The 18,581-nt window shown below is 47.0% G+C and overlaps 1 protein-coding gene across 1 annotated transcript in view; it reads right to left on the bottom strand.

Moving 5' to 3' along the window:
• LOC307232237 (spermatid perinuclear RNA-binding protein-like) overlaps positions 1 to 18,581 on the bottom strand; it is a gene marked incomplete at its 3' end in the record, with an annotated part of 41,232 nt that overhangs the window by 11,503 nt on the left and 11,148 nt on the right. The window contains exons 2-5 of the mRNA XM_080003159.1: positions 7,248 to 7,317; positions 4,794 to 5,026; positions 3,516 to 3,681; positions 2,857 to 3,001 (exon numbers count right to left, since the gene is read on the bottom strand). Coding sequence (XP_079859285.1) covers positions 2,857 to 3,001; positions 3,516 to 3,681; positions 4,794 to 5,026; positions 7,248 to 7,250 — 547 coding nt within the window. The 5' untranslated portion in view covers positions 7,251 to 7,317. The remainder of the gene's footprint in view (positions 1 to 2,856; positions 3,002 to 3,515; positions 3,682 to 4,793; positions 5,027 to 7,247; positions 7,318 to 18,581) is intronic.

Genomic DNA, 18,581 nt, shown 5'->3' with positions numbered 1-18,581 from the left:
CGATCAATCCATTTCCAGTTCTATGACACTGGGAAGCGAGAGGCGTCAAACCGTGACAGCTCGACACGATGAAGAGGCAACGGACAGAGACCCTTCATGGTCTGCCCCCATGGGCTTCTGGGTAATGTAGAACATGGACTCAATTCCAAAACAAACAACAATTCTATATTTCATTTCTGCAAATAGAACAGAAAAGATGATAAATAAAGAGGTATGTTCAACCACCGTACATATTTAGGGGTTAATGCTTCAGAACTGATGAGGAATTCAGTCACCTTTAATAAACACTTCATCATGCAAATCATCAAAGTGGAAGGTGTTTATACGACAACTGGACAAACTTTTTTTGTAATGTTTTGTCCAAGTACCGTTGGTGTTCATGGAAGCTTCATGATCTTGCGCCATGCTCCTCAGGGAACCTCTTGGGGTTCCCTCAATGTTCTTTTACCTTTTCCATTAGAAAGAACAATGTGGAGACAGAAGCACTCGTACAATTCATTCCAACCCAGCAGCAGCCATTACCGCCGGGTGTTGAAGCCAATGAGGAAGTGTTTTGAACTACAGTTGGGATAATGGTCACTGGATGCTTAAGAAAATCTTTGACCGAATGGAAGTTAATGGAAAAAGAAGAACCTTCTCACTAGAAATATAGTTAACATATTTTCCCCCCAAGTCATTGGGGTTTCAATATCCAAGATTACTTCTAATGGGAGTCTTGGTTGTGATTTAAAAAATGACTGTTCCATAAAGAGGATATTAAGGGCTGAAAGGTGTGTATTTTTGGGGCCCTAGTTGCCTTGAGTGACAAGTCTCTGGTTCTCCAGTTCCAGTGAGGCGGGTTGTATTTCTTCCATCCTGGTCTCAGTCGCCTCAGCATCACCAAGACTCAATAAAGCCCTGGCTCCATCCTGTCAAGATGGCAGTGAGCGTGAACCTAAAACTGAGGTTTCAAATTGTCTCTTCGGAAACCCAGGGGTGAAGTCACACATGCAATGGCCGTTTTGGTCGACAGTCTTGAGCTGCTTTATGTCGGAAAACCTTTACACGACCTGGAAATACTATGGTTTAGACGAGGGGACGGAGCATCCAATGATTTGGACATTTCCGTTCACATATACAGCTCCTCAGGGTAATGTCCGGATCATTTCAGGGTTGCAGTGCATGTGTGAAAACAGCTTAGCCAACACATGGAATTCAGTGAAACCACGACGCGAATTGAAGCTTTTTACTTTGTAAAAACAGACAGAAGTCCCCCGCCGAGATTTGTGCCGCAAAGACCATCTGATCGTAGTTTACACCGTTTGCCAAACAGCCTTCCTCTTCCGCTCCCGTACATGTCAGTGTTTACACTGCGGAGTACGCAACTAATATAGACTGGAAGGCAATTCCAAAATAGTTCTGATGTTGAGTGTATTTTCCGCGTGGCTTTTGTTGAAACACATCTCGGGAATGCACTTCATGAGCTGACGATGATGAATGGCATTGTGTTCTCTTCCTCTTCTTCTTAATACACAGTTAGTTTGTTGTGTGAAAAGCGTTTAAATGTCCTAGCGACACGTTGTAGTGGAGCAGAGGGAGGTTGTGGCTCCACAGGACCCCAGCCGCAGTGCGCTTTTAAAGGCTTTTCTCCGTCTCCTGCGCAGTTGGGAAGTACAGTGCTGTTGCGGTTCGCTTTGCTCTGAAGATTTCATGTCCCCTAGATTCCTTATCAATTCCCTCAGTAACTGTCATTATATTATATTGCCATAGAAATAATCCATTAGTTAAAATGTTGACGAGGCCGAGTGTTTTGTCAGCTGTTTCCATTTGACACGATGACAATCCAGGCTTAGCAGAACTTTCTTGTTGTGCCACAGTAATACTCGGCCGTTTTTACACAAAGGCCAAATTCATTTCTCAGCTCCTCTGCGAGGGCTTTGGTCTTCCTGTGTCGTGGTAACAGAGCCACAAACACACCAGGTCATCCATAGCAGCAGCTTTTCACACCTGACCTGCTGGCCATTCATTTTTTTATTTTATCCTTTAGGAGAAAAGAGAAGTCACAATGGAAGCAGCTTTGCCCAGCAAGGCTTTTCTCCCGACAGAAGCGGGCTCAGTGGGGGGCGCTAAGCTCCTCCATCAATTCTGGGACCGCTGGGATCATTATCCCAACTGTCTGTCAACAACAATGAATTACCTTGTTGGTATTGAGGGATTACTGTCCTTAAATGTCTGTTTGAGAGAGACGACAAAACCCTGCCTATTAAAGTGTCCCGTCTGAAAGGAACCCTTTCCACCCTGAAACTGTCCTCAAATATCTGTCCCCAGAAGAACTGCGTGGCGTAAATGGACGCCTCTGTGTCCTGGCTGGACACCTGAATCCAAAAGCTCCTGTTTCCAATGTCCCAACACCTTGTGTATCCCCTGTGGGGGTCACCTTGCACTGGACATCTGCCACCTCCGGTAAACTGAACCCACATCCACCCCCACCTCCCGTCTCCCATGGCAACAACCCCTCTCCTCTCAGCTTTCACCCCCATCGTCCTGCAGTCCAGAACCTGAGAAAATGGCTGAATGAGTCAGTCGGCATGTCGAAGGATGACTGCTGACACTTTGATTTACATGAAAGTGACACGTACAAGGTGTTTTTATTTGTTATGTATTTGAATGTTTGATGTAATAGTCTCTTTAAACCTAAACCATCCCCCTGGGTCACAAATAACTCATCATGTGCATGAAGCCCGTTATGTTCTTCATATTCTGATTGACATATGATGATTTCTTTGATTTCAGATTCCTGCCACGCCTTCAAAAAAATATCCTCTCCTCCACCCTCATGGCCAGGGAGGAGAGGCATTAGGGTGGAGTAGTGTATACCTTGCTGGGTGGTGCTGGGCTCCTCCCTCATGGCCAGGGACGACAGGGTGATCTTTAGCTTCAGCTTGGGCTGGGTGGTGTTGAAGACCCGGATGGCGGCCTCCTCCACGCAGGGCTGCACCTCGTGTTTGTCATCCGTCAGCGCCTACACCCGGTGGAGCAAGAGGCCTTGCATTAAAGATTTACGCTGCTCGGCGATGGAAATCCAACATCACAGCCGTGGTACTGGTTGTCGCATTTTTAAAACTGCAGCAGGGTGAGCTTTTTATTTTGGACGGAATTTAAGTTTCCTAAAGACAGCATCAGTAGAGTTAGTTACATACGATCACTATCTCGATATAAAATGATAACATTTGGGAAACAATTTTGGTCTTGTCAACCAAATGCTGAGGCACAGTGGACAACTTTGCAACCACTTCTTAAAGTTGGGCCCTGGTGTGACTTTTTTAGGTGATTAAAACCACAGAAATGTCATAACAAATATCATAGTAAATTTCACTGATTGCAGCTTTGACGCAGGGCATGCACATGGCGACACGTGCATGTGTGCACTGCGCAGAGCGTGCACGTGACAGGGCATGTGCTGTCCAGAGCATGCACGTGGCAGGAAGTGCACGTGACAAGGCGTGCACGGCGCAGGAAGTGCATGTGGCCCCTACCTGGATCTGCAGGGGAAGGTTGGCGCTGATGGGGAGCAGCAGCAGCTCGGTGGGCTTCTCTCTGCACATCAGCACCAGCTCCAGTTCCATGTCGCCCTTGGTCAGCAGCCCCTTGGCCACTAGGCCCACCCGCACCACGCCACACAGCACCGACGTGCCCTCGGGCCTGGGGGGCAGGAGAAGGGGGGGGTTACACCGTGGGGCTGTGCTCCCCGACTTCCCCAAGACTTTCCATGAGCACATTCCATAACTCTGTGATCGACTTAATAAGTGGTCAATGTCTTTTCCCTCGCCGTGTCAGATCAATAACTTCAACCAGTCGTGGTTTCAGGGCGTAGACCTTCACGTAAAACGAGACGTGAAGAACTAAGAACTAAGTCCACGGACGTGGGTGAAATACCTCGACAGCAAGCGGTTTGAAGGTCTTCGCGGCGAGAAACAAACTCAATGAATTTCCAGAATGCCTGGATCTGTGGTAACCCTGAAGGTGTCCAGGTAGTTATGTTGTTATGAATGAAGACGACTCTGTTCACAGCATCTGCAAGAATTCTACTACTACCACTAAACCTGCAGCCTGCTACACCCATAACTCCACAGGGAGCCAGCGAGGGAATCCATTTCCATTCACATCTTGACTATAACATCTGTTATGATTTGACTGTTATATTATTATACATTAAATATGTAATAGGATTCACATGTTCCATGACTGTGTTGCGGTTGGTTGTGTTTCCAGCTCGGCCCGGTTCAGCGCAGCCTCGGTTCGACTCCCTCCGCCCGACTGACAGGCAGCGGCCGCTGAAAACGCAACTCCATCATTCATCCTGACATGCGGATGAAATATTTAGTGAGCTGCACCGCCCTCCCTGCAGCACGGCTTCTCTTTGGTTTCCAGAGACCTTTCATGTCCAGTTCTGTAACGGACATTCTGCCACCGTGGGAATCACATCCCAGACGTAGAGTCAGAGTCAAGGAAAAAACCAGGATGATCAGAATTAAAGAGGGTCAGTTAAAATATGATGATGTCATTCCAGAAGGGTAGCAACACATTCATCAGTTTTATCTCAGTAATGGCAGCGGGGAAGAGCAGAACATTCATTGAAAAAGAAGTAAACATTCCTTCTCAGTTGAAGAGCGTTGGGCTCAAAATGAAGCTTTGTTGTCTTGTACAACTTGTTGTCATACTTGTTGTCATACTTGATGTCATACTTGATGTCATACTTGATGTCATACTTGATGTCATACTTGATGTCATACTTGTTGTCATACTTGTCATACTTGCTGTCTTGGCAGCCAGCATCCTCGGCCGCGATGTCATCGCTGGTGCTATCAGCGGGCGCCGTCGCCGAGGGCGCGTCCGGGCCGTCCAGCCAGTCGGAGACCTTCTTCAGGGCGCACTCCACGGTGGACACCAGGGCCTGAGCCGCCTCCAGCTCCTCGGGGTCCGGGTAGACGCTGGCGTGCTTGGCCATGACGAGGCGATCGTCGCTCGCAAACGACCTGAACGACCTCTGGGGAAAGGAGATGAGGACGGTTTAAAAGCCACTGAAGGCACTCAGCACTGAAGGATGTTTCGGGACACGGCGACGTTGGTTTGCATAGATTATCTGTCATTAAGCTGGAATCCAACCTGCCGAGTCCGATGAGGCTCATGGTGTATAACATGTCAATATATGAATAAGGAATATATAAAGAATATAGAAATACAGGATAGAGATGTTGAAGAACCTGCTGCTCATTCTTCCACATCACAGTCACACCCTGTGGACGGTGTGAAGGTCATGTGATGAACACCAGCCTCCAGCGTGTTTTGGAGCATGTTGTTAGCATGTTTTTAAACATCTTTCAAGCTTTTTTCTGTGAGTTTTAGAGTTTTAAACATATTCTCAGCATGTTTTTAGTGTTTCTCAAGATTGTCCTTCACATGTTTTTAGGGTGATTTAAGCATGTTCTTAGCATGTTTTTAGGGTGTTTCTAGCACATTCTTAGCATGTTTTTAGGGCGTTTTAAGCACATTTATCAACATTTTTAAAGCAGGGTGTTAAGCATGTTTTCACATGTTTTAAGCGTGTTTTTAGGGTTTTTCTAGCACATTCCCAGCGTGTTCTAAAGGTGTTTTAGGCATGATCTCAGCATGCATTTAGGGTGTCGTAAGCATGTTTTTAGGATGTCTTAAACATGCTCTTAGAGTGTTTTTAGGGTTTTTTAAGCACATTTATAAACATTTTTAAAGCATGTTTTTAAGGTGTTTTAAGCATGTTCTCAGAATGTTTTAAGGGTGTCTTTAGCATGTTCTCAGCTGTTTTAAGAGTGTTCTGAGCATGTTTTAAGCACATTTATAAAGCATGTTCTAAAGAATGATCTCAGCATGTTTTTAGCGTGTTGTTAGTGTCTCTCTCAGGAGGACGAGCTGCAGTTTGCATCGTGCGTCACTTCATGAAGCTTCAGACCAAGGTCACATCCCACAACCTGCTCGTCTCTCATCACTCCTCCCTCGCTCTCTATTCTACCTCTCTCTCTGGTAGAATGGTAGCTCAGGAGGTAGAGCTGGTGGTCTAGTGATGTAAAGGTTGCTGGTTGGATCCCAGGCTCCTCCTGCTAGCATGCTGTAGTGTCCTTGAGCAAGACACTTAACCCCTCATTGCTCCTGATGGCTGCGTCCGTCGCTGTTTGAATAATTGTAAGTCGCTTTGGATAAAAGCGTCTGATCAATGAAATGTAATGTAATGTAATTCTCGCTCTCCCACGCTCGCTTTCCTCTCTCTCTCTCTCTCGCTCTCTCTCTCTCTCCACCCCTCCCTTGCTCTCCCTCTACCCTCGCCAGTAAGCTTCCCTCATCATAGTGACTTATTCATCATTCTTCTTAATAATTCATCTGCAGTGAGTGTGAAGCCTGAACCCGACCTGCAGCTCCTTCATCACCGCCCTCGGCCTGGGGAGCGCGGTGTCGCTTCCGGAACATTTAGAACATTTAGATGAACGTTAACAAGATCCAAAGGGGATGTTCAAACAGGAATCTCTGGTTTGGACGCAGCGCAGACGCATGGATGGATCCCATGCCTCAAACCTGTTTGCACCACAAACAGTCACCGGGTTGGGCTGGGTTGGGTTGTGCTGGCTGGTTTGGGCTGGTTTGGGTTGGGTTGGGTCGGGTTGGGCCTTGGCACAAACCCTGACACAGCTGATGCTGATGTTTGAAATTCAACCTGGATGTTTGTGAACACACACCTGATGCAGTTCAATGATGGGATGGAATAATAATGATAACGTGTAGGACCTGCCCTCATGTACAAATAAGACTTCTTCATAAAAACTAAATCCATCGAAATCCAACGCAGTGATAACGCGGTCGGTCGCATGAGCCTGGTCCACTCACTGCAGGAGGGCGTGGCCCCGGCAGCACAACAACACCACAATAAAGAAAATGAATAAACTCTTGTCTGTTGACGACGCCATTTTTGTTGTTTACAATTCGTAAAATAGCTGTGGGGATTAGTAGTTCACAGAGGGACAGACATAGAGAGAGAGACAGGCAGACGGGTAGGCAGACAGAGAGAGATAGACAGACAGACAGCAGAGAGAAAGACAGGCAGGCAAGCAGAGAGAGACAGGCAGACAGACAAGCAGCTATACAGACAGAAAGGCAGAGAGACAGACAAGAAGAGAGACAGACAGGCAGAGAGATTCAGAAAGACAGGCAGAGGGACAGACGGCAGACACTCCCATGCTCACCATGTCAGTGGGCGGGGTCTAAGTCAGGGCTCCGCCTCCTCATGCAGCGCCCTGTGGTTCCGCTTCTGACCTGTAGGAAACAGGAAACAGTCCAACATCCTGACACAGTGCATGCTGGGAGCCCTTCACAGCCAATCACATCATGGAGTTTGCAGTGGGGACAGGGGCTACTGCCACATAGTGGAAGTGCAAGGTAGTGCAGGACATTCTGGACTGTAGGAAAGCTTCAGTTTAGGAATGTACCACCAGTTGGGGGCTGTGGGGGGGTGCACGTGGAGCCACGCGGCATTTCTCCATTTTTTTTTCTCCATTTTTAATTTATTTTCCGCTGCCTTTTCCGTAGAAGCAGCAGATAAAAGGACAGATTGTTTGACAGCAACAAACATCCAGGTGATGTCATACGTGTGATGCAACACAGGACAAACACATCCCACTCACCAAGAGCAGCAGCTACGGTTGAAGCTCGTATTTCAACAAACGGAACGACCTTGTCATGTGCAGAGGTCGTAGGACGTACTGTTGTGTCATCTTTAAACCAGTAAGGAGCCGAAATCACAAAGATTGTTTTAAGTTCTCCGCACAATAAGTCCTGACACTGTTGGAGGACATTCAGACAAAACTTCTTCTCAAACTGTTTGTTGAAGAAGATTGAAATCGCTGCTGTTTTCAAATTCTCCTCCATCTACGACTACGCCGACGCGTCTGGGTTGCTCCACCCCCAAGTAGGTGGAGCCGGTAAAAAAACACGCCCTGCCCCCCACAAAAAGAGAATTTTTGCACTACCATAGTACCACAGTACACACTGACACCCATGGGCGTATGACATTACTAACATAGTACTACCATAGTACCACGGTACACACTGACACCCATGGGCCTACGACAGTACTAACATAGTACTACCATAGTACCACAGTACACACTGACTCCCATGATGCCTTGGAGCTGGTACTGGTCTTCATTTGGTTGGTGTTTACTGGACACCGTCACTGCAGGCGCTCGTTACGATGGAGCTTTGATGGAGGAAAGCGTTGAAACGAGCCGCAGTAAAAAGAGCTTTCCAACCCAAACCTCAGATATTTGGGAAACAAAGGCGAGAGAAGTATTGGGACCCAGCGGGGGTTCAGTTCAGAGGAACACCCAGACTTAGAGCGTGAAATGAGGCGCAGGGCGTTTGAAGGAGGTCGCTGCACCGCAACGCAGCCGAGCTGCAGCTGGAGCAGCGACGCCCAAAATAACATCAAGTAGAGGAAAGAGGCGGAAAACACAGGAGCTGCAGCTGCGTTGAGAACCTCAGGACGTCTGACGCAGAACAGAACGTCAGCTGATCTGCAGGAAAAGAGGTTTCCAGGTTTTTAAATCCTTGGTTTGGACCAATTCCACTATCTTTGCCTCCTTTCAGTCTGTTTTCACGCATCTGTGTTTCCATCTTCACATGTGCAGATGCTGGCTGTACCGTCCGGTCTGAGATGTGTCCTTCTGATGTGAACCCACACGGGTTCATGTGCAGGCCCCCTGGGGCTGTTGCCCTCCACCGGGGGTCCGTGTAAAAGACAGAGAAAGGGTTTGAAAACCGTTTTCTTTTGGGTTTTTTTTCTACACAGCTCATTGAAGACCAGGTCCAAATCAACAAGGACAGTGCTCACAGCAGTCCCCCCTGGACCACGCCCTTCAAAACCCCACCTCGGATTTGTCAAACTTTTATTCTACCTGTGAAAAGGAGAGAGGGGTGGGTTTGGCCGGCGCTCCCTCTCCGAGGCGGTGCGAGGTTCGTCCCTTCTTTGGTTTCATTACATCTAAATCTGAAACCTACAATAAACACCTGTCCTGTTGTCGGGGAGAGGCTGCGGGAGCGCTCCGCCTCCCCAGCCGAGTGCGACGCGCAAGCGCAACAGTGTCAGGTTCATGTTTTTGGTTTCATACCAGCAGGAAACAAAGGAAAGCGTCAATAATAATACAGACAATAATAATAACAACACTGGGGCATATAAACAGGTTAAAAATGCATCAGCACTAAAAAGAAGAGAATCCAGCGGCTCCCTGCTGTGTTTCTCCATCCACCAAGGTTGAAAAGACCCGATACCCGCCTTGCTTTTGTTTTTCCTCCTTTTTTTGGTGGCGGCGTGGTTCCAAACGTGGATCAATTTTCTTGCTTCCACAATAAAATATTCTAATACAAGAGTCCGTTTTATGGGAGACCCGAGGGATGCTGCTGTGCTGCTCCCTCCTGCTGGACTCAAAATCATCAAGCATGAACGGAGGCGTCTGGTGATATCTACTGCGCACGCACGCACGCACACACACACGCACACACACACACACACACGCACGGAAGTATTTTTGTTTATTATGTATATTTTTTTGCTGTTCTTTCCATATTTTTGCCGTCATTTGCTGACTCTATAACTCTTGAGTATCTCCTTCCAACGCCTCCTCGTTAGTGATCGCTTGCCTCGTCATTAGAATTTCACTGTTCAGAATGACCCTCTGCTACTGTGCATCTGGTAAATAAAACCCTGTTTACTTTGAGAAGCAGCGCAGTCATCTCCCAGCATGCAAAGCGCCCGGAGCCGGGCCGGGTTCAGATCCAGAGCACGACACGCAGCCGCACCAGGCGTCACGACGTTCGCCGCGTCCAGGTGTGACCGTACCACGTACGCCACAAATACACCTCTCCAACGTGAACGCATCACGCCACATCCACCGCTTCCACAAAGGAATATTCCTAAATGTGCAGACTCCAGGGGCGGTCCTAGACACGGGGGGGCGACGCCCCAACAAATTATCCGACCGCCCCCCCCCCCGTGGATTAGAAAGCGCTCAAAATTTTTTTAGGGTGGAGAGACAGCATGAAGCGATGCTGTGTTCCAGAGACAGCATGAAGCGATGCTGCGTTCCAGAGACAGCAGGAAGCGATGCTGTGTTCCAGAGACAGCATGAAGCGATGCTGCGTTCCAGAGACAGCATGAAGCGATGCTGCGTTCCAGACAACAGGAAGTGATGCTGCGTTCCAGACAGCAGGAAGCGATGCTGCGTTCCAGAGACAGCAGGAAGCGATGCTGCGTTCCAGACAGCAGGAAGCGATGCTGCGTTCCAGAGACAGCAGGAAGCGATGCTGCGTTCCAGAGACAGCAGGAAGCGATGCTGCGTTCCAGAGACAGCAGGAAGCGATGCTGCGTTCCAGAGACAGCAGGAAGCGATGCTGCGTTCCAGAGACAGCAGGAAGCGATGCTGCGTTCCAGACAGCAGGAAGCGATGCTGCGTTCCAGAGACAGCAGGAAGCGATGCTGCGTTCCAGAGACAGCAGGAAGCGATGCTGCGTTCCAGACAGCAGGAAGCGATGCTGCGTTCCAGAGACAGAAGGAAGCGATGCTGCGTTCCAAACAGCAGGAAGCGATGCTGCGTTCCAGACAACAGGAAGTGATGCTGCGTTCCAGACAGCAGGAAGCGATGCTGCGTTCCAGAGACAGCAGGAAGCGATGCTGCGTTCCAGACAGCAGGAAGCGATGCTGCGTTCCAGAGACAGAAGGAAGCAATGCTGCGTTCCAAACAGCAGGAAGCGATGCTGCGTTCCAGACAACAGGAAGTGATGCTGCGTTCCAGACAGCAGGAAGTGATGCTGCGTTCCAGAGACCGCAGGAAGCGATGCTGCGTTCCAGAGACAGCAGGAAGCGATGCTGCATTCTAGAGACAGCAAGAAGTGATGCTGCGTTCCAGACAGCAGGAAGTGAGGCTGCGTTCCGGAGACAACAGGAAGTGATGCTGCGTTCCATGGGAACTAGGAAAACTGTCATAATAACAGTTTTCCCACATTGACATGACATCAAACCTACAGAGTAGTTCAAAACCACTTAATACGTGTTTAAATAAAGAATAATGTAGACAAAGGGGACGTTGTTCACCACCACCACCATGTTACCCTCCCCCAACACGTGAATAATCCATTCATTTATTACAGCGACTATAATTTACTTTAATGATATTTACAGTCAGAAGCTTTATGACGTCATCATATGATTTAGTATTATGATATTTACAGTAAGAATCTTTATGACCTCATCATATTATTTACTATAATGATATTTACAGTAAGCCGCTTCATGACGTCATCATATTATTGACTATAAATGTACAGATTGTGACCGTTGGACCGGACGGCGTGGACCTGTTTCCAATCAACCTGTTCACCTATGGAAAGTTCCAAACAGGTGTTTATTAAGCATTCCTCAACTTTCCCAGTCTTTTGTTGCCCCTGTCCTAGCTTTTTTGGAACGTGTTGCAGGCATCAAATTCAAAATTAGTGAATATTTGCAGAAAAACATAAAGTTTATCAGTTTGAACATTAAATATCTTGTCTTTGTAGTGTATTCAATTGAGTATAGGTTGAAAAGGATTTGCAAATCATTGTATTCTGTTTTTATTTACATTTTACAAACGTCCCAACTTATTGGAATTGGGGTTTGTAATAATGACAAGTTCTGCTTTACAGGCAAACATGGAGGGTTGTATTTTTAAACACAGGAGGCTTGTGCTGTGTAGACCGCAAAGTGGTTGCTCCACGAGACCAGCAACCAGGAGACGACAGACCAGGGGGAGCCCATGCTGCGTTCAAGGAAACTAGGAAAATCGTGCTGCGTTTCAGAGAACCTGGGAAACTGTCAAACGCACCCAACACGACTAAACTATTGCTGCTGCCTGCAGCTATATTTATTATTATTATTATAATTATTATTATTATTATATTTAATGTCAGGTTTATGGTACATCACCATTTCCATCTGAAGTTCATCTCTCTGGTTCACTATTTATTTTGTAAGTTGTTGTATAAGAGCGTGGAATATTTTTAGGTCTTTTTCATTTTTATCTTTTACTATTTTGTTATTTGTGGGTTATATCTGTTATTTATCATTAGGTTTCCATTTTTTATTGTGTACAGTTAACTTTAAGGTTTTGTTCATATTTTCCAATTTTTGCATATAGCCGTTTTATTTTTATATTTCTTCATTATTATTTTGCTTATTGTTTTGATGTGAGCTGTCAAGACAACGCAATTTCCCTCCAGGGATGAATAGAATATCGATCTATCTATCTATCTATCCACCCATCCATCTCTCTATCCATCTATCACCATCCATCTCTATATCCATCCATCCATCCATCCATCCATCCATTCATCCATCTATCCATCTCTCTATCATACATCCACTTATATAGCTGTAGTTCAGCTCGATTCTTTAGGGATTTTGAATTCATAAGCGGATTATGCTGAATATGGCCGTTAAGTAAAACCCCAGATGGTTGTCATGGTGATACATCTTTCCATATGACTGAGCCTTGGGATGTTCTAATGACCCTAGGATGATCATATGCAAGGCTGCGTGATTTTGACAAAATCAAATATCACAATATTTTGGAACCGAATACTTCGATATCGTATCGTGAATTTGACAATATTTTGGGGATGACTATTGGTGCTGTCATGAAATATGCGATAGAACAAAGATACAGCCGTGAATTTGTTTCATTCATACTGGTCAGTGTTTACGTACCAACGCAAGCCAACGTGCAGGACACACAGCGCATGCTCGCCGAACAGATACGGTGTGAACGGACAAACCCAGATTCCCTAGTTATTGTCCTTGGCGCCTTCAACCAAGGAAACCTCAGCCACGAACTCCCCAAATACAGACAGTTTATTAATTGCCCAGCAGAGAGGAGAATACTTTGCAGCACTGCTACACCACAGAAAGCAGTGCCTATCACACCGTCCCCCGAGCTGCACTGGGACACTGACCACGTCATGCTCCACCTGGTTCCTGCATACAGGCAGAAATGAAAGCTGTGTCAACCTGTGGTGAGGAAATCCAAGAAGTGGACCAGGCAAGCTGAGGAGGATCTTCAGGCTGCTTGGACTGCACCGACTGGGACGTTTTCAGCACCGCTACCAACAGTCTGGAGGAGTACACAGAGGCTGTGACATTATACATCAGCTTCCGTGAGCAGAGCTGTGTACCATCACACACGAGTTGCTAAACGACTGTAATCAAAGAGACTCCAACACCAGTTTTCAGCCAATGACTCTGCCTCTGTCTGGAAAGGGTTCAGACAAATCACAAACCTCAAACCAAAAACACCTCACTTCATGAACTCACGTCTGGCCAAAGACCTAAACAACTTCTGTTATTTTGAAAGGCAATGGGACAGTCCTGACACCATCCCCTGTGTCACCTTCCACCAGCTCCAGCCTCCCCCACCACAGTGACGACTCTTTCCATCCCAGAGAGGGACGTCAACAGGCTCTTCAAGAGGCAAACCCCAGCAAAGCAGCCGGACCAGACTGTCTCTCCATCCACCCTGAAGCACTGTGCTGATCAGCTGTCTCCGGTGTTCACAGACATTTTCAACACCTCACTGGAGACATGCCATGTACCAGCCTGCTTTAAATCCTTCTCCATCATCCCAGTCCCAAAGAAGCCAAGGACCACACCACACCACATCGCCCTGACCTCTGTGGTGATAAGGTCTTTTAAACACCTTGTGCTTCCCCATCTCAAATCCATCACAGACCCTCTCCTGGACCCCCTGCAGCTCGCCTACAGAGCCAACAGGTCTGTAGACGATGCAGTAAACTTGGCCCTCCACTTCATCCTCCAGCACCTGGACTCTTCAGGAACCTACGCCAGGATCCTGTTTGTGGATTTCAGCTCCGCCTTCAACACAATCATCCGGCTCTTCTGCAGAACGAGCTCTCCCAGCTGAGCGTGCCTGACTCCACCTGCAGGTGGATCACAGACTTCCGGTCTGACAGAAAGCAGCAGGTGAAGCTGGGTAAACACTTCTCTGACTCCCCGACCATCAGCACCGGTTCACCTCAAGGCTGCGTTCTTTCTCCTCTTCTTCTTGTACACCAGCCACCAGTCTGTCAAGCTCCTGAAATTTGTGGACGACACCACCCTCATTGGGCTCATCTCTGGTGGGGATGAGTCCGTCTCCAGGTGGGTTGGTGACTTGGTGCAGACAGAACAACCTGGAGCTTAACGCTGTGAAGACAGTGGAGATGGTTGTGGACTTCAAGAAGAACGCTGCACCACTTACCCCCATCACCCTGTGTGACTCCCCAGTCGACCCTGTGGAGTCCTGTCGCTTCCTGGGAACCAAAATCTCCCAGGACCTCAAGTGGGACCTGAACATCAGCAGCATCATCAAGAAAGCCCAGCAGAGGACTTATTTCCTGCGGCAGCTGAGGAAGTTCAAGCTGCCAGAGACGATGATGGTGCACTTCTACACCTCCATCACTGAGTCCATTCTCACCTCCTCCATCACCATCTGGTATGCTGCTGCAACCACCAAGGACAAGGGCAGACTGCAGCGTGTCATTCGCTCTGCTGAGAAGGTGATTGGCTGCAATCTGCCATCGCTCCAGGACCTGTGGCTGACCCCTTCCACCCGGACACAAGCTGTGTGAACCTCTTCCCTCTGGCAGGAGGCTGCTCCAACAAGACCTAGACCTCTACACCTCTACACCTCTAGACCTCTAAATCTCTACACCTCTAGACCTCTAGACCTCTCCCCACAACAACAGTTTCTTCCTGTCTGCAACTAACCTCATCAACAAGGGCCGGGACCCCTACTGAAACTGACCCTCACCCCCTCTCCCCCCATAGACACTACACAGAGCTCTACGTCTTCAGCTGAATGGCTTCATCAATGCCTTACATTAACACACATTCCTCATTCTTCTGGACTCTTCTCCGTGCACATTGCAAATACTATTATACTTTAAACTGAATGTTTGCACATTCCTGCACAAACTGTACAGCTCTTTATAAAAAACAAAAACAGCCTTATTTGACATATTCTTATATATTTGACTTATTGTTTTCCTGTTGCTGTACTTTACATCTATGTTTCCTGTTTAAACTGAACACCAAGACAAATTCCTTGTACGTGTAAACTGACTCGGCAATAAAGACGATTCTGATTCTGATACAATAAATATTGGAGAAACAATCATATCAATTAAATAATGTAGATATTAAGACCACTGATCGGGACACATTGAAGTCTCTGAACTACACAACTTTAGTGTAACGCTCCTCAAAGACGACATTTAACTACATCAAGTTATTAAGATTACCAAAATCCCAGATGAAATATCTTGCCTCCAATCTCATATTAAACCTAATCATGCGTGACAGAGAGACGTGTTTAAAAGTAACTAAACAGGAAGCCTGTGGGCCTGAGGAGTGTGTGGGTGGATTTCACAAGAGAAAACCTTCACGACGGATGAAAACAACGTGTAAAATATCAGCACAATGAACGGTAATTCCAATTAACACCTTGTCTTGTCTCAGCCTCCCAGTCTCCAACAAGCTGCGGCTGGAGACTTGCAGACGCTCAGGGTGATAATTGGAAAGCAGAGCTGAGTCTCAACAACCAACTGGCTCCGAAAAGCCACAAACGAGAGTGGAAGGATTTAAAAACAGGTAAGAAGCCATTCAGACCAGGACAAAAGGTTCAGGAACCTCTTTCTTTTGTTAATCTTAGTTAAAATGAAAGTTACCTAAAGCTAGGTTACCCAGTTCTGCAGTAGTCCGTTCTAAACATGTCGATACACCTGCTTTTCTCTCTCTCTGCAGCATTAAAGCCGCACCACTGGCCCATCTCATCCACGCCGTCGGGGAGGTGGAGCAGCTACGTCTTCTATGAGCATTATTACCGTGTATTTTAACCGGCAAGTTTCTAATTCATCAATTTTTTCTCAGGTACCACGTTTCAGGTATATAGGAAATTGCTGTTTCAGATATGTCACTTAAACATGTTCTAAACATGTGTCTAGGGAAACACGACTAGACGGCCAAAGCCGATATGAAGACAGATTTCAACAAGGCAATTCAACGTGCTTTACATAAAACATCAGAAGCATGAAGACAAAGTGCAAAAGAAACACATTATTAAAAGGAATAAAACCAAGCCTATAAAGTTACAGTGCAGTGCAAGAAATAAATCAAAAGCTGCAAAATTGACTTAGTAAAAGGCAGCAAACAGAAAAGTCTTCAGCCTTGACAAAAAAAGACCCAAAATCATGGTCTGACCAGCGATGGACATATGGAACCAGGTCCCCGGGCGTCGACGAACGCTGCCCACTGCTCCTGGCTGCCCCCCCCGAGGAAGGACAAGCCAGGATGGGTCAAATGCAGAGGAAGCATTTCACCAGCACCACCCAAAGCATGTGCGTGTGTGTGTGTGTGTGTGTGTGTGTGTGTGTGTGTGTGTGTGTGTGTGCATGTGTTGTTGCGTGACAATTAAAGATTCTTCATGAAAACCCAACGCTGCTTCTCCATGTTTAGTTTTGACTCTGGGGACAGAAAGCAGACGTGTCCCAGACGACCTGAGAGCTCTGGACGCTTCATAACGGAGCAGAAGATCAGAAATGTATTTTGGCCCTAAAAAATTCAGTGCTTTAAAACCAACAGTTGTATTTTGAAATCAGTTCTTTGTCGACAGGAAGCCAGTGTCAAGATGTGAGAACTGGAGTGAAAGGATCCACGTTGCTGGTCTCAGTGAGGTATAGGGCAGCGTTGTGATTCAGCTGTAGCTGTCTGATGGATCTTTCAAGGAGACCTCTGACGACACCATTACAGGCGTCTAGTCTACTAAAGATAAAAACATGGACAAGTTCTTCCAATTTCCGCTGAGACATAAGTCCTTTAATCCTTTGTATGTTCTGAAGGTGATAGGAGGGGCACTTTGTAATTGTTTTAATGTGGCTGTTGAAATTTAGTTCCGAGTCCATGATTACACCAAGATTTCTGGCTTGGTTTGTGCTTTTTAACATCACCGATTGAAGCTGAGCGCTGACTTTTTGTCGTTCATCCTCGGCTCCAAAAACAATGACTTCAGTTTTGTCTTTGGTTAATTGGAAAAGATTCTGGCACATCCAATCGATGATTTGTTCACTGCACTTGCTCAGTGATAGTATTGGGCCGTAGTCCCCTGGTCATATGGTTATGTCAGTTTGCGTCTTCTGCATAATAATGGTAACATATTTTGTTGTTTTCCATAATCTAAGCCAGTGGGGGCATGTAGCTGTTAAACAGAAGAGGCCCCAGAATGGAGCCTTGGGGAACTCCGCATGCCTTTTTTGTCCTCTCAGATGTGTCATATCCACTTATTATGGAGGGACTAATATAAACATATGTAACGCCTTTAAAGACTTGTGTTTTTCAACATTATTCTCTTCCCTGTCGCCACTCTTAAATGCCTCCTCCTTTTTCAAAGAAAGCCGTCTGTGTTTTACTGTAAACCAGGACCTGCCATTGTTATAACTCACCGTGGTGCGTGTCGGAATAGAGCTGTCTCACATGCTGATATGACATCTCAGCATCAGTGATCCAGAGCGTGATACGAATTGTGAACGGCAGTGTAGTGGCGATCCACTGCCTTCTCTCTTCTCGGACAGTTAATAAACTACCGTTATCTCGGGAGTTTGTGTCTTATATTCCCGTACGTCCAGTGTGCAATGATGACGCAGTGACTATGACTAATTACGGTTTTGTGAGTTCTGGTCAAACGCAGCATTATTTCCTACCAACACGATGTGGCACTTTCGCCACACTCCACCTGAGTGGTGTTTTCAGAGCCCTCCGACGCAGAGACACAAGTAGAGATGTTGCAATCACACAAGTTTATTGTAGAAAGTGGACAGATGTAACAAGCCCGGAGCGGATGGAACATTGTCATGACAGAGGCTATGCCCCTGTGTATGTTGGGATGGGAGATTTATCTGTACGCCTGTCGCTTGTGATCCCGGGTCCAATTAACTAGAGCCAAGACAGGTGTGGCTGCCTAAACCGCACCACAGCCACACCGTACATAAGATAACATTTTTCGAGTTCCCATGGAACGCAGCATCCGCTCCTGCTATCTCTTGTCGACCGGGCTCAGATCCTGTGCGACGCAAACAATACACACCAATGGAGTCTAGACTTGAGAGCACCGCACACGTGGCCAAGTTCCCCCCAGAGCCACACCCTTATACTGTATAACAAATTGGATGATGATGTCATAAAGCGCCGTGCTCCACCACCCCGGCCGGCCCCGCTCCGCCAACCCAGGTCCCTTTGTTCTGCTACTTGCGGTGTTTCACTAATTCCTTCTCCAAACATAGATTGATGTGGATCACACTTGGACCACAAAATGTCTGAACTGCCCTCAATTCATGTGTGTGGGTTCGGTGGCTGCTCAGCCAGCAAAATGCCAAAGAGGAAAATAATAAGAAAACTAAACAATAGGGTTCCAGCCCTGCGGTCTGCAAAGAGACCGACAGGCGGA

This window comes from Zeus faber (assembly GCF_960531495.2).
Source record: "Zeus faber genome assembly, chromosome: 7".
Taxonomy (NCBI): Eukaryota; Metazoa; Chordata; class Actinopteri; order Zeiformes; family Zeidae; genus Zeus; species Zeus faber.
Note: the sequence above shows the minus strand (reverse complement) of the source record. Positions and strands in the feature narration are given on the sequence as shown.